This window comes from Nicotiana tabacum, chromosome 19 (genome assembly GCF_000715075.1).
Source record: "Nicotiana tabacum cultivar K326 chromosome 19, ASM71507v2, whole genome shotgun sequence".
Taxonomy (NCBI): Eukaryota; Viridiplantae; Streptophyta; class Magnoliopsida; order Solanales; family Solanaceae; genus Nicotiana; species Nicotiana tabacum.
The window spans coordinates 67,151,437-67,167,552 of NC_134098.1; the positions used below are offsets into that span (position 1 = coordinate 67,151,437).

Consider the following 16,116-nt stretch of genomic DNA (forward strand, 5'->3'; position numbering starts at 1 on the left):
TCAGGCAAAAATAACAAAATAAGTGATCGAGGTCAAGGGTCCCGGGGGCTAATAACAGAAGTAGTTTCGATAGGCCTGTCGAATCTAAGGAAGCACCTCAGTTATCGGAATATAACTTCAGCGTTGATGCATCCGCCATCGTATCAGCTATCGGATGCATCAAAGACACTAAATGGCCTCGACCCATGCAGACCAATCCTGCCCAGAGGAATCCCAATCAAACGTGTGAATATCATGGCATCCATGGCCACATAACGGAAGATTGCAGGCAACTAAGAGAAGAATTAGCCCGGTTATTTAACAAAGGGTACCTTCGGGAATTCTTGAGCGATAGGGCGAAGAACCATTTTAAAAATAGGGATTTCGGCAAGCAAAACGAACAAGAAGAACCATAACACGTCATTCACATGATCATTGGCGACGCCGATACCCCTCAGGGACCAGTGCTTAAACGCACTAAAACATCAATTGTGAGAGAAAAGCGATCTCGAACTCAAGATTACACACCCTTATGAACTTTGTCCTTCAATGACGAAGATGCAGAAGGAGTCATACAACCTCATAACGATGCACTGGTAATATCCATACTCATGATTAAAACTAAAGTTAAGCGTGTGTTGATTGATCCAGGTAGCTCGGCCAACATCATCAGGTTAAAGGTTGTAGAACAACTCGGCCTGCAGGACCAGATCGTACCCGCAACCCTGATTCTAAACGGATTCAATATGGCATGTGAAACCACCAAAGGCGAGATAATTCTACCAATAAAAGTGTCGGAACCATCCAGGAAACAAAGTTTCACCTGATCGAAGGCGACATGAGATACAACGCCCTTTTCGGAAGGCCATGGATCCACAACATGAGAGTTGTACCTTCGACCCTACACTAGGTCCTCAAATTTCCAACAACGAAAGGATTCAAAATAGTGTACGGAGAATAACCAGCCGCGAAAGAAATGTTCGTCATCGAGGAAGCGAAATCAATATCCTCGCCTTCGCCAGTAACGGGCTCGGGCTCAGAAGGGGAACGAGATACCAAATAGCAATCACAGACATCGGCTTCGACCGAACCAGATAACCAGAAGATCGAAGAAAATGATGATCAGAGGATCCCTCGATCCTTCGTGATTCCCGATAACTCCAATGCCACCAAATTAACAATTGAGGAACTGGAGCAAGCCATACTAATCGAGCACTGGCCCGAACGAAAGGTATACCTGGGAACGGGGTTGAGCCCCAAACTCAGGAAGAAACTTAATTAATTTCTTATCGATAACATTGATTGCTTTGCATGGTCCTATTTAGATATAACAGGTATCCCACCGGACGTAACGACGCATCGGCTAAGCTTGGACCCTAAGTTCAGACCGGTGAAGCAAAAGAGAAGACCCCAGTCCGAGGTAAAACACGCATTCATAAAAGATGAGGTAACCAAACTTCTCAAGGTAGGGTCCATTCGGGAGGTGAAATATCCCGAATGGTTAGCCAATATAGTGGTAGTGCCTAAAAAAGGGAACAAACTTAGAATGTGTGTGGACTATAAGGATTTGAACAAAGCATGCCCCAAAGATTCTTTTCCGCTGCCCAACATCGATCGCATGATCGATGCCACGGCCGGTCACGAGATCCTCAGTTTTCTCGATGCTTATTACGGATATAATAAAATCCAGATGAACCCAGAGGACCAGGAAAATACTTCATTTGTCACAAAATATGGAATATATTGTTATAATGTGATGCCTTTCGGGCTAAAAAATGCAGGGGCTACTTACCAACACTTAGTAAATAAAATGTTCGAGGAACAAATTGGTAAATCGATGAAAGTTTATATTGATGACATGTTAGTTAAATCCCTACGCGCAGAGGACCATCTGACCCATTTGCAGGAAACGTTCGAGATTTTAAGGAAATACAACATGAAACTCAACCCCAAAAAATATGCTTTCTGGGTTGGTTCAGGAAAGTTCCTCGGCTTCATGGTGTCAAATCGGGGAATCGAGATGAACCCCGATAAAATCAAGGCCATCGAAGACATCACCATCATGGACAACGTGAAAGTTGTACAAAGGCTAACGGGATGGATTGCGGCCTTAGGCCGATTCATTTCGAGATCATCAGATCGAAGTCACAAATTTTTCTCCTTACTCAAAAAGAAGAACGATTTTGCTTAGACCCCGAAATGCCAACATGCATTAAAGGAACTAAAACAATATCTGTCGAGCCCACTACTACTTCACACTCCGAAAACAGACGAAAAACTTTACTTATACTTGGCAGTATCGGAAATAGCAGTAAGCGGTGTCCTAGCTCGGGAAGAGCAAGGTAAGCAGTTTCCCATTTATTACATAAGTCGAACCTTAGGAGAAACATAAACTAGATATCCACACCTAGAAAAATTGGCACTTGCACTGATAAGCGCCTCTAGAAAATTACGACCGTACTTTCAATGTCATCCCATATGCGTATTAACGACTTACCCACTTTGTAATATTTTGCACAAGCCCGAACTATCAGGCCAACTGGCCAAATGGGCCATCGAACTCAGTGGGTACGACATCGAATATCAACCCCGTACGGCCATCAAGTCTCAAATTTTAGCAGACTTCGTGGCCGATTTCACGCCAACCCTCGTACCCGAAGTCGAAAAAGAACTCCTTTTGAAATCAAGTACGTCATCGAGGGTATGGATCCTTTTTACGGATGGGGCTTCGAACGTGAAGAGGTCCGGTCTAGGCATAGTTTTAAAGCCACCCACAGGTAACACTATTAGGCAATCTATTAAAGCTACCAGGTTGACTAACAATGAGGCCGAGTATGAGGCCATGATTGCAGGTCTCGAGCTAGCTAAAACCTTGGGAGCAGAAGTTATTGAAGCCAAATGTGACTCTTTGTTGGTGGTAAGTCAAGTAAACAAAACCTTCGAAGTTCAAAACGATAGAATGCAAAGATATTTGGATAAACTACATGTCACTTTGCACCATTTCAAACAATGGACTTTACAGCATGTTCCACGAGAGCAAAACAGTGAGGCTGATGCACTTGTGAATTTGGGATCATCGGTCGAGGAAGGTAACTTGAGCTCGGGGACTGTCGTTCAACTCTCGAGATCCGTGATCGAAGAAGGTCACGCCGAGATAAATTCTACGAGCTTAACTCGGGATTGGAGAAATAAGTATATGGAATACTTAAAGAACAAAAAGCTCCCATCGGACCCTAAAGATTCAAGGGCCCTACGGACTAAAGCGCTCGATTCACGTTGGCTTCAGATGGAACGCTATACCGAAGGACATTCGATGGACCATTGGCGGTATGCTTGGGTCCAGGAGATACCGATTACATCTTACGTGAGGTGCACGAGGGCACTTGAGGGAATCACTCCGGTGCCGATCCTTTAGTCCGAAAAATAATCAGGGCAGGGTATTATTGGATCGATATGGGCAAAGATGCGAAGGAATTTGTTCAAAAATATGACAAATATCAAAGGTTTGCACCAATGATCCATCAACCCGGAGAACAACTTCACTCAGTCCTATCCCCATGACCATTCATGAAATGGGGAATGGATATCGTCGGTCCTCTACCATCGACCCAAGGTAAAGCTAAATTTATTTTATTTATGACTGACTATTTTCAACCCAAACCTTCGATAAAGTAAGAGAGAGAGAAGTTATAGACTTTATCTGGGATCATATCGTATGTCGATTCGGAATACCCGCCAAAATAGTATGTGACAATGGGAAACAATTTGTGGGTAGAAAAGTGACAAAATTCTTCGAAGACCACAAAATAATAAGGATATTATCAACACCATATCACCCTCGTGGGAACAGACAGGCCAAATCAACGAACAAAACTATCATTCAAAACCTAAAGAAGAGGCTGAACGACGCTAAAGGAAAGTGGAGAGAAATCCTACCCGAAGTCCTTTGGGCATATCAAACGACATCAAAATCCAGTATGGGAGCAACCCCGTTCTCCTTAGTATATGGGTCCGAAGCATTGATACCAGTCGAAGTCGGCGAACCCAGTACCAGATTTTGATACACGACAGAAGAATCAAATAACGAGTCTATGAACACTAGCCTCGATTTATCGAACGAAAAACGAGAAGCTGCTCTCGTCCAATTGGCCCCCCAAAAGCAATGAATCGAAAGATATTATAATCGAAGAACCAAGCTCCGTCATTTCAAGCCCGGGGACTTAGTGCTGAGGAAAGTTACCCTCAATACCCGAAATCCGAACAAAGGAAAACTAGGACCGAACTGGGAAGGACCATATCAGGTTCTCGAGAATGCCGGAAAGGGTTCATACAAGCTCGACATTATAAACAACAAACAATTATCAAGCAATTGGAATGTGTCACATCTGAAACGATACTACTGCTAAGGTACGACCCTCCCATATTCATTTACATTTCAAAACTAACCCCTGCAGAAGTCCGATCATGAGCTAAGGTGGATCCTTCAATACGAAGCCCCAAGATTCGAAAGCACGCGTTGCACTCTTTTTCCCTTAGACCGGTTTTATCCCAAATGGGTTTTTCGGCAAGATTTTTAGTGAGGCAACCAATGATCATACTGCGCTTACAATAGTATCCGAGGCCTCTTTACAATCGACCTCGAATACTGGGGGGGCATTAGCCCTCAAATATATCAAGTTCTGATGCAAGAAAGTTATTTCGCAACAACGGTTTTCCAATATGAAAAGTTGTAAGAGCCAAATGGTCAAAATGAACCATGCTCATGTAGTTGGCCCGAACCCAGACGTGAAACATAAACACATGTATAGTGACTTGCAAAGAAAGTTTGCCAACATCTTATGTCCAAGAAAAATTCCTCTATTTGGAGATTATACAAACGGAATTAAGATAAACTCGACCACTAAGCCTACGGGCTACTTTCATTTCGAGTTCGAGCAAACAACTCACTCGACCATTATGCCTACGGGCTACATTACTTCGAGTTCGAATCATTCATTCGACTACTAATCCTACATGCTACATTACTTCGAGTTCGAATCATTCACTCGACTACTAAGCCTACATGCTACTTTTTATTTCGAGTTCGAGCAAGTACTAACTCGACCATTACGCCTACGAGCTACATTACTTCGAGTTTGAATCATTCACTCGACTACTAATCCTACATACTACTTTTTATTTCGAGTTCGAGCAAGCACTCACTCGACCATTACGCCTACGGGCTACATTACTTCGAGTTCGAATCATTCACTCAACTATTAAGCTTACGGGCCACTTTTTATTTCGAGTTCGAGCAAGCACTCACCCGACCATTACGCCTACGAGCTACATTACTTCGAGTTTGAATCATTCACTCGACTACTAAGCCTACGGGATACTTTTATTTCGAGTTCGAGCAAGCACTCACTCGACCATTACGCCTACGAGCTACATTTCTTCGAGTTCGAATCATTCACTCGACTACTAATCCTACATACTACTTTTTATTTCGAGTTCGAGTAAGTACTCACTCAACCATTATGCCTACGGGCTACATTACTTCGAGTTCGAATCATTCACTCGACTACTAAACCTACGAGATATTTTTTATTTTGAGTTCGAGCAATACTTTCATTTCGAGTTCAAGCAAGCACTCACTCGACCATTACGCCTACGGGCTATATTTCTTCGAGCTCAAATAATTGACTCAACTAATAAGCCTAAGGGCTACATCACTTCAAGTTTGAGTAAGCACTCGCTCGATTATAGAGGCTACGAAAGTCCAAATTTGATTTAAGTTATTTAAATCATTCATAAGGCATTAATAAAGTCTTCACAAAATAGAAGCAAGTCGGCAAAATTATCTATATACAAAATTATCTACATGGTTGATTACAACGTAAAAACTAAGGACTAAAATTCTTAGTCATCCTCAAGAGCGGTCCCTTCTTTATCGGGCTCTCCCCATTCTCGGATCCGCTCTTACTCCCATCATCATCATCATCATCATCATCATCATCATCATCATCATCATCATCGTTATCAGAAACCAGAGCTTCAACATCAGCTTTGAGCTCTTTGGCCCTTTTTATCTCTTCAGCGAGATCGAAATCGCGAGCATGGATCTCCTCGAGGGTTTCCCTTCGGGATCGGCACTTAGCAAGCTCGGTGACCCAATGTGCTCGAGTATCGGCGGACTTGACTGCCTCTCTTGCTTGGACCTGGGCAGCTTCAGCATCGGCCCAATAGACGTCCACGAGTGCATCCGCATCGGCCTTTGCCTTTTCGACATCAAATTCGGCCTTGGCAAGTACAGAGGCCAACCGAGCCTCAAGCTCCTATATTCTTCTTACTTGAACCAGGCCCTTTTCCTTCATTCTATGAAGTTGGGTTTCGACCGATGATAACTAGGCTCGAGCAGTTTCTTTCTCTGCAGCAAAGCAGTCCATTCCTTCTTTCCACTGTAAAGACTCCGCTTTTATCACATCAACCTCCTCACGAAGCTTCCCAATCATCTCGATTTTTTGCTGCAACTGTGAGACCGAAAAATTAGCCATCATTCCGGTATCAATCCCATAGGCTTTAAAAGTATCATTACATGCTCAGACAAATCGGTCTGATATCGATAAGCCTTGGCCAACTCAGCTCGGAGGTCTTTTATTTTATCTTCTCTCTGCCCTAAGAGAAGTCCAAGGGAGTTCCTCTCATCAGTAGCCCATTGTAGGTCAGCCTCGTATCGATGCAACTTATTTTGGGACCGAGAACATGCTTCTCGATGAACTGTCGTTGCCTACAAAGAAACAAGAAACGAAGTTAACGAAAAGTAAATATAAAGGTAGCACCGACAAAATAATTTTAAAGCTTACCCGATTCAAAGCCTGCCACACCCCGTGAGAAAGATCTGATTCATCACCAGTACCGGCAACGTCCTCGATACCGGTAATCAGGTCACGAAAGGGATCCTCTACATCGTGAGGCTTGTCTAGATCGAGGACCCCCGGAGCTTGGGCTTCCCGAATCACCCCTGCGGAAAAAGCGGGAAAGGTAGGCGAATCCTCGATTGCTGCTGCCCCAAATAAATCACGAGGAGCATTCTCTTCGGTTCGAGGGGATTCGAGGGCCCCTTTAGTTATATCCCCTGCTAGTTGGCTCCGATGAGATGCGTCTTCGATCTCCCATATTTCGGGAACTCTACCCGAATCTTTCTCCGGTATATCCTCAGTTCGAGGCGGAGACTCATGAAGAATCATCGATCCAGCTGCCGATGGGGCATCAGTGGTTCTCTTCGTTCGGGCTGCCAGCACGGACCCATTATTTTCTTCTTCTTCTTCTTCTTCTTCTTCTTCTTCTTCTTCTTCTTCTTCTTCTTCTTCTTCTTCTTCTTCTTCTTCATCTTCATCCCTTAGACACAGAACTGATTCCACGGTCAAAGGAATGGCATTCTTGTTCGGCTTACGATCCGTCCTCTTCTACGGTTTTGGATCTTCGGGAATGGAGGCTCTTTTCTTTTTATTTCCCTTCACCGGCTTTTGGATATAGGCCAAAAATTCTTCCTCATTGGACAAGGGCCTCAAAACCGCATCTTTACCCAAACCTGCATATGGAAAATCTTAATAAAATATTTTGAAAACCACCTCATTTGAATTATCAAAGAGTATGAGAAATAGGCTTACCATGATTTTTTGCCTCCCACTGACCTTTTGACAAATCACGCCATGAGCGCTCGGCGTATGTGGAGGTCGAAACAAGAGCTCGTACCTAGTTCTTGAGATCGGGAACTGCTCCGGGCATCCAGGGAACCACTACATCACAAAAGAAGGAGTGTCGATGAGAGAAGAAATGAAAGAATAAAGTAGAAGTAACAGTAGGATCACACTTACGTTTCATATTCCACTCCTCGGGAAGGGGCATCTTTTCAGTCGGAATTAGGTCCGAAGTCCTCACTCGAACGAACCTGCCCATCCAACCCCGATCCCCATCCTCGTCAATGCTCGAGAACAAAGCCTTGGTAGCCCGACGCTGAAGTTTTATTAACCCTCCTCAAAAAATTCGAGGACGGTATAATCAAATAAGATGGTCGAGGGTACGACATCCCCTCGATTTTGCTCACAAAATATCGTATCAGGATAACGATCCGCCAAAAAGAAGGATGGACTTGGCCTAGGGTTATCTGGTATTGACGACAGAAGTTAATAATAACGGAATCGAGGGGACCTAACGTGAAAGGGTAAGTATACACTTTCAAAAACCCTTTCACGTAAGAAGTGATATCTTCGTCAGGAGTAGGAATTATTATTTCTTTTTCACCCCAATTGCAATCCTTCTTTAGCTGTTTGAGGTGCTTCTCGTTTATCGAACACATGTACCTCGATACTGGCTCGCACCAGCCAGGGACCGATGAGCCTTTATTGGCCTTAAAATCAGAAGTAAGAACACATGCCCCGGGAACGCACTCCTCGGGATGTGGTTCTGCCAGTGTCTCATCGATGGCACACTGTGAAGATGAAGCCTTCTCTTTCTGAGGAATGGTTTGTGATGTTTTCTCCATTTTCGAATTCAAAGGTGAGGAATAGAAGAAAGTGACAAAGATTTGGAATAATTGAAAAGGGGATTTGGGAAATCACATACTTGCGGGTAAATCAGAAAATACGAAAAGAGACTTGGGAAATATTGGAAGATTGAAGATGTAAAAGTGGTAAAAAGGTAAGAGGAAGGGTTATTTATAGGCTTAAGCGATGGCGGTTCAGTATCAGCGGTGGCCGACCACTGTCTGACATGCATTAAATGCCTTGAAAGACTAAACCGACGGGACAACTAGCACATGCATCATGATCGAGCCCGATGGGGACGTTAGGTTGTAATCTTATCGAGCCGTTAAAAAATCATATCGTTTCTCACTACATTCTTCCTGAAAAACGAGGTGACTATCTGTATACGGTCGAAATAGATTTCGGCCTTCGCACGTCCGATCGAGTTCGAACGATGATCGATCGAAATGAGATTCCAAAGATGGAACAAACAAGCCTCGAACCCGAGGGGCCGATCCATGCCGAGTTCGACATTGCTATCGAGCTCGAATCCAAATCGAACTATGATGCAGAGTAAATCTATCATGCTTATGATCCAGAGACCAACCAACATTGACCCCGAATCAATTCGAGAGCTCGAGTCAGAATCGAGCTTGAGCCAAGATCGAGAGCTCGAGTCAGAATCGAGCTCAAACCAAAATCGAGGGCTCTAGGCAAGATCGAGCTCCTAGACAAAAGTCGTTGCAATCCCACTAGAGAGAATCTTGGTAGAAATTGTGGAAAAGATGATTTATCATGGGTCTCCCACTGAGTATTTTTTTTATTATGCTTAGAGCAAAGTCCCTCTACTATAAAGGGCATGATTATCATTTCTGTAAAGGCAAGTTTTTCCAGGCTTACATTGTAATAAAAATACTATATTCTCCCATAGTAAATAATCGTTCTTTCAGGCTTCTTAAATTGATTCTACTTGTTGAGTCCTAAGATTCATTTTCTTTACAACCTTATCTATTTCGCATTCTTTGCAGTCCATATTTATATTTATATTTATCCTTACAATTTGTATTAAGTTGCGCCACATATCCTTGGAACTACGTATAAATTCAACTCTATCTATTTTTCGGGTAAACAACCCTTAAGAAATATTGATTAGAAGAGAGTTTTGACTTTTTTGCCCTTATTTATGTCTTAAGATATAATCTATCTTCATTGAATATTTATTCTATTTATGTGACATCTTCATTTTCAAGAACAATTACTACTAAAGGTGAAATGAGCAAAAATAATTAATTTTGTTTTGAACTTCTAAAATGACAAATAATTTTAGATAACTATTTTTAGAAATCACGACAGATAATAGATACTCTCATGTTTCAATTTATACGTCATATTTTCCTTTTTAGTCCGTTTAAAAATAAATGTCACTTTTTATATTTAGTAACTCTTTTAATTTCAATATCCCACATAGTAGTTTAAGATCATTCAATGTACATTTGGTACCATTATATACATCTTTAATTTAAAACTATAAAATTCAAATATCTTTCTTATTTACTTAAATATCATGTCATGTCAAACTAATACACATAAAATGTAACCGGGAGAGTAATTTTTTTTTAACGCTCTTGCGAATTGAGGGGTAGTTTCAGGAAACTGCGACTCAAATCTCAATTTTCTTTATTGTACCACGTCATTAAACCTTTTTTTTTTTGTGTGTGAAAAAACGCCACTGAACAATGATATCACAAAAAAGTCACTACATCTTTTTGTAATAAAAAATTTAACTCAAATTCACCTAATTATCATGAGTAGAAAATATCTCCATTGTTTTCTCACAGTGATTTTATATAATTCTTAGGTAAAGTAGAATAATATTTTTTCATGATAAATAAGTAATTTAATTTTTTTTCAACATTCCCGATACTTAGGTAAAATTGAATGTTTTTTAATACAAAAAATAATTTAATAAATTTAGTGTAATAAAAAAAGTTGAGTAAATATTTATTAAATTTATTTTGCAATTTGAGGAAAAAAGTAAAAGAAAAAGGTAAGACAAAAGTCACAAAAGTAAACAGAAGAAGCTGAAATCATATAGGTTCCACTACTAGAAATCCGGTAAAAACCGACCAAAGTTGGTCGGTAATGACCAATAACCGACCAAAACGCGCCATTTACGTGTGAACGGTATTTTAGGGATCGGAAAGGAATACCGACCAACTTTGGTCGGTGAATTAAATTCAAAAAAAAAAATATTGCAAAAAAAAAACACAACCAAATTTGGTCGGTATTTTAATTATGTAATCAAAAAATTCACCATCTGGGAATCGAACCGGGGTCTGTACTGTGGCACGATACTATTCTACCACTAGACCATTGGTGCATTTTGTTTTAAGACTGTCTTTTATTTGATTTATACTCTTTAATTATATTTTCGCACGAAAATAACTGACCAAAGTTGGTCGGTTTTTTAAAATGACCGGCCGAATTAACCGATCAATTTTGGTCGGTTTTTTTAATATTATTTTTTAATTATTTTAATTGAAAAACCGACCAAAGTTGGTCGTTTTCTTGAAAAATAAATTCTGTGGGACTCAAAAATAGTTTCCCGCATTTTTGCGCCAAAGAAAACCGACCAACGTTGGTCGGTTTCGTAAACAAAAAATAAAAAATAAAATATTTTGAAAAGCCAACCAACTTTGGTCGGTTTTTGCCGAATTCTAGTAGTGTTCGAGAAATGAAATTTATTGTGCAATTTAGGCATATGCTTGTCTTTTGCCAGAAAATGTATAGAAGAATTAATATAAACAGCCATTCATAAAATCGCTTAAACTAAATATTACTAATAAATATATAATAAATATATAATTTATAGGTAATATATGTATAATTATATATAATTAGTGTATAAGTTATAACTAAGAAAAGTAAACAATGCGACCGACTATTTGCGTAAAAATCCCAAATGTTTAAGAAAATGAAAGTTACAAGCATTAATTTAAGGGTGAAACTACAAAATTTCTAGATTTATAACTGGTAGTTGAAAAATAACCACGGTTTAAAAGTAATCAAAATTTAGTTACTTTTTATGTAAAGACATAATTTGAACAAAAACACTGTTAAAATCCGAAAATATTCCAGCATAATATGCCGAAGTTCAAATTTTTTTATATGAGCTTCCAACATAATATGCTATAATTTTATAATGTGCTGGAGTTCCATCATAATATGTTGGAAGTTTATATGCAGGATCTCCAACCCGCATATTATGCTGGAACTTTTTGTGTCGTGGAGTTCCAGCATAATATGTTGGAAGTTTATATGCATCAGCTCTATAATCCCATATATTATGCTTGAACTTTCCGTATTTTAATCAAATAATAGCTATTTTCACTAACTTTGCAAACTCTGGCTATTTTTTTTGATTATCGGTCTGAAAAATGGCTAGCAAGTGCTATTTTGACTTAATAAAGGCCTAAGCCCATAAATGAAGGGGCTTACATTTAGAGACAAGTGGACAAATGACCTGGCATCATTTCAACTAGTATCGAAATCTTTTTTATTTTATATTCACCTTTTTGTATAATTAAAGCCATTTTAAGCAAAAAAGATAACTAGAGCCGTTAAATTTTGGTTTTGTTGGGTGCTTGATCGGTTTTAGTCTGACATTGAACTCCAGAAACAGGGGGAAAAAGGATTGATTTTCCTCTTTGGGATTATGGGCTCGGAGACGGGTTCGTCGCCGTCGTCAGCTCCGGCGACGGCAGCAGCATCGTCAGCCACATCGTCTCCATGCGGTAAGAGAAATAGAGACCCAGAAGACGAGGTTTATCTCGATAATCTCCACTCTCACAAACGATATCTTAGTGAGGTGTGTCCCCTTCTCGAATTCTTCTTTTCTTTTAAAATGTGTATCTGGGCTTCGAATTAGAAGCTCGCCGATTTTGTTAATCATACTCTCTATGTCTTAATTTACGTAATACTCTTTTATTTGGGACATTTCGACATGTTTGAGCATTTCATTTCTATATAACTTTCATGAACTCAAATTTATAAATAATTCAGTTCCGGTGTGATATTTTCTTTATCAAATTACGACCATTAATATTTGTTTCCACGAATCTAATTCGGTGTATTAAAGAGGACAAATAGAGTAAAAACTGTAGTGTTTGTTTGGATAAAGAGTAGTTTAGGATTGAAATGCAGCTGATTGAATATTCCCAAAGATTTTTTCTTAACAAGGTTATTAAAGTTACAAGTGTTTAGTAAATGTTTATTTTCGGATTCTTATGTTGATTGTAATTTTTGAAGTTGGATATGCGGCTAGTACTTGAAACGCATGTTCTTTGCCGTGTGAGTACTGGCTTTGTGTGCTAGTTGCTTTTGCTATTTATGACGTAACTTGAGGAATTCTGCAGATAATGGCGTCAAGTTTAAATGGACTGACAGTGGGAGACTCCTTACCAGATAATATAGTGGATTCTCCCTCAAGATCCGAAAACATGCTTTATATCAGGTGATGAACTTTCTACTATTTTGCAAGACGGAAAATTACACAGATTTTAAGCAATTTCTGTTTCTCATTTTATGTAGAGAATTACTTTCTTATTCCAACTTTAATCCAACTTCAGTGACTGTTGAAAGTCTGAAATGACACTCTGACCTTAAGCTTATGCTCCAAGTACAAATCCTTTGTTAAGTTATATGTTCGTGATAGTCCTTACAGTAAGCTGAGTCTTGAGAGAACTGTTTATTATCCAGAGAGATTTATTGATACCTCTACCTGAATGTTGGTGCTTTGGGACATAATATTTATAGGCTTTTACAACATATGTTGAATTTTATTTCTGCGAGGTAGTGGAGCTAAATCGAGAGAGAGCAGACAGAGAAGTTGCTTTTCTTCTTCCATGTACATCAATTGTTCAACTATGGTGGATGCTGTAGTTGATGCTGGTCTATATTAGGTTTCCTTAGGACCTTTAACATCTATTAATTGTTACATTTCAAAAGTTACTAGAAGGCTAAATCGAACTTCTGGCTTCTTTTGTTCTGTTACCCTCCTCCGCATAAAACAAAATGAAGCAAGAAGTAAACTATATTATATCTGATTAGCAAGGATCTGGGTACTTCAACATCCAATAACTTTCATGACTTGCACAGTCTATGTAGTGTCCTGTCCATTTCCAATTTTCACTTGAAACTTACCTGCCTTATTGTTATAATATCAGAGAATATACTCTGTGTAAGTGGGAAGCATCAAACAAACAAGGTAAGATGCAGAGTAGCTACCTGAACTTTTTGTTACTTCCTCAAACGTTTTTACACATATTTCCCTTGGATAAAAATGGCCAAGCATGATGCATACTCCACTGTTTGAGTTTCGCCATTTCATCTTCTATTAGTCCTTTAAATTGACCTCTTGAATTTCATAGTCATAATACTATGCTATAGGTAGGAGTTGGTCCTATGTAGGAGAGTACTTGGGAAAAAAACCCTAAGATCTGCAAACTGATGAAACACAATATTATGGCAGTTTGTATGGGTCTAGTTGCAAGTGAATATACTGTGGTGCGGGATTCTGCGGTGTTTCGTGTCTGTGCATCTTTGACAGATAAATTAGTATATTTTAAGCAACCTCAAAACTTGTAGAGTTAAGATGCTCAAAAGGTAGCAGCTTTTCCATTCATCAGTAATGGAGTGATGAATGATAGGAAACTAGAGTTGGTAGATGCGGTTTGTCATCTGGCAGCTGTCTCCTGTCTTTTTCTGAAGAGGGTTCTAGTTTTCGCTGATTCTATGATGATCATAGTTCGATTCATCTACTATGACTCTGTGAACCTTGTAGTGACTGTAAGAGCAATTCTGTTGCGAAAAGTGAAGTGTTGAGAGCTTTACATACACTGACATTGCGAACATCTCAAAGGATTACTAGATGAAGCTAGCAGTGAGCCCTCTGTTGGTGTCTCCTGTCATGGCAATTGGAGTTTAGAGCAAAAAATGGCTGGCAAGGAAATACAAACCGTATGGTCGTTTTTTGAGCGTAACAGAGGGGTCAACGCTGTATGGTTTTATAGTTCCAAAAATTCTAAAAAGGGGTGACTTGCCTTCGATTTTGTTGTAAGAAAACCTGATGTGCCGTGCAATGTCAGGACTCTGTAGTCTGCTGTTAAATAAAACAGCACCATCATTTAAATTTTCATTTTTGGTTGGGGGGTTTGGGGGGGGGGGGGGGTTTCTGTGACAATCAAGCAAAATTACACTGTTTTGAAGATATGATCAATACGATTATCTTGGTCATTTTGGTCCTCTGAAGACCAAAATTCCCTAATCCCTTACTGAACCACACACGATGAGGAAGACACAGACACTAATGTGTAGATGGACCAATCTATCACAATACATGCTTTTGGATATGGTTATTTTTTAGGAGCATTTATTTTCATTTTATCTCTCTCCGAATCACTTGTAGAGATAGACTACCTGAATTCTTCCCGAGTTTTGAATGTCCTAATTATTTGCAACTTGACAAACTATGTGCAGAGGAGGATATATTTAAACTCTATGAGTTCAACTTTTAAAGTTTTTAGTTTTGAACTCATGATATTTTTATATTTATGGGTTCATATCTACTATTTGTTGCAATTTTAGTGAATTTTTACACAAATTTATGCTCAGCGCCGAAAGTACCGGGTTCAGATAAACCCGGTACCAAAGGGCTGGATCTGCCCCTGCTCATGTGCATCTGAATATGAAATATAGTTGACAGATGAAGATGCTATATTTGCTGTCACCCTTTTTATTTGTTATCAAGCTTTATTTGACTTTATATTATTGTTTTTTCAGGGACGAGATGTCCTTTCAGTATTCCCCAATGTCAGAAGATTCGGATGACTCACGATGCTATGAACCTTTGACAATTACCAGCTCCCCCCAATCTGAGAGCACACCAACTAGTCCAGTCTCACCCTACCGATATCACAGACCTTTGAATGGGTTCTCATCAGGCCCTCCCTCCACGTCATACCCGTCAAATTCCTGCAACTTCCCTCCTGCCACATCCTCACAGCCTCGTCAACGAGGCTCTGATTCTGAGGGTCGATTTCCATCATCACCCAGTGACATATGCCACTCTGCTGACTTAAGGAGAGCTGCACTTTTGCGATCTGTGCAAATGAGGACTCAACCTCTCGGACCATCATCATTTGAGTTGCAACTTAGTCCAGGGCTGGAGCCTAGTCATATGGAGACCGAGGACCGGCCTTGTTCCTACATGAAGTCTTTAGTTGATGAGAGGGAATATAAGATTGAACAATGCTCCTCAATGAGTGTATCAGCACCCGAAAATGGGGAGAGTTCTTGTAGAATTTTGAATATGGGGCCGAAAGGAGATGAACCTGTAGATTAAACACAATCCCTGTCTCTGTCCTTAATGAATTCAATTACTGCACTTGTGCACAACTAAAACCTTCAGTAAATGACTTGTGCACTTTATGCTCAAATAGAACAACTTTCAGAAAATGGGCCTTCGTTCACAGAATTCCCTGATTATTTGGGTCATTCTTTCTTTGTCCTCCCCACTTCCCTGCTCCCTCTACTACTCTTTCAAAATTTTCATTTCTTAGTTGAAAAAACA

The 16,116-nt window shown here is 39.9% G+C and overlaps 1 protein-coding gene across 1 annotated transcript; it reads left to right on the forward strand.

Moving 5' to 3' along the window:
• The first annotated feature begins 12,085 nt into the window (after positions 1 to 12,085).
• On the forward strand, positions 12,086 to 15,947 carry LOC107798459 (uncharacterized). Its single transcript, XM_075237894.1, has 3 exons — positions 12,086 to 12,354; positions 12,902 to 12,999; positions 15,327 to 15,947. Exons 1-3 carry the CDS (start codon positions 12,202 to 12,204, stop codon positions 15,886 to 15,888), a joined length of 813 nt encoding a protein of 270 aa, XP_075093995.1. The 5' UTR covers positions 12,086 to 12,201; the 3' UTR covers positions 15,889 to 15,947.
• Positions 15,948 to 16,116: the final 169 nt, after the last annotated feature.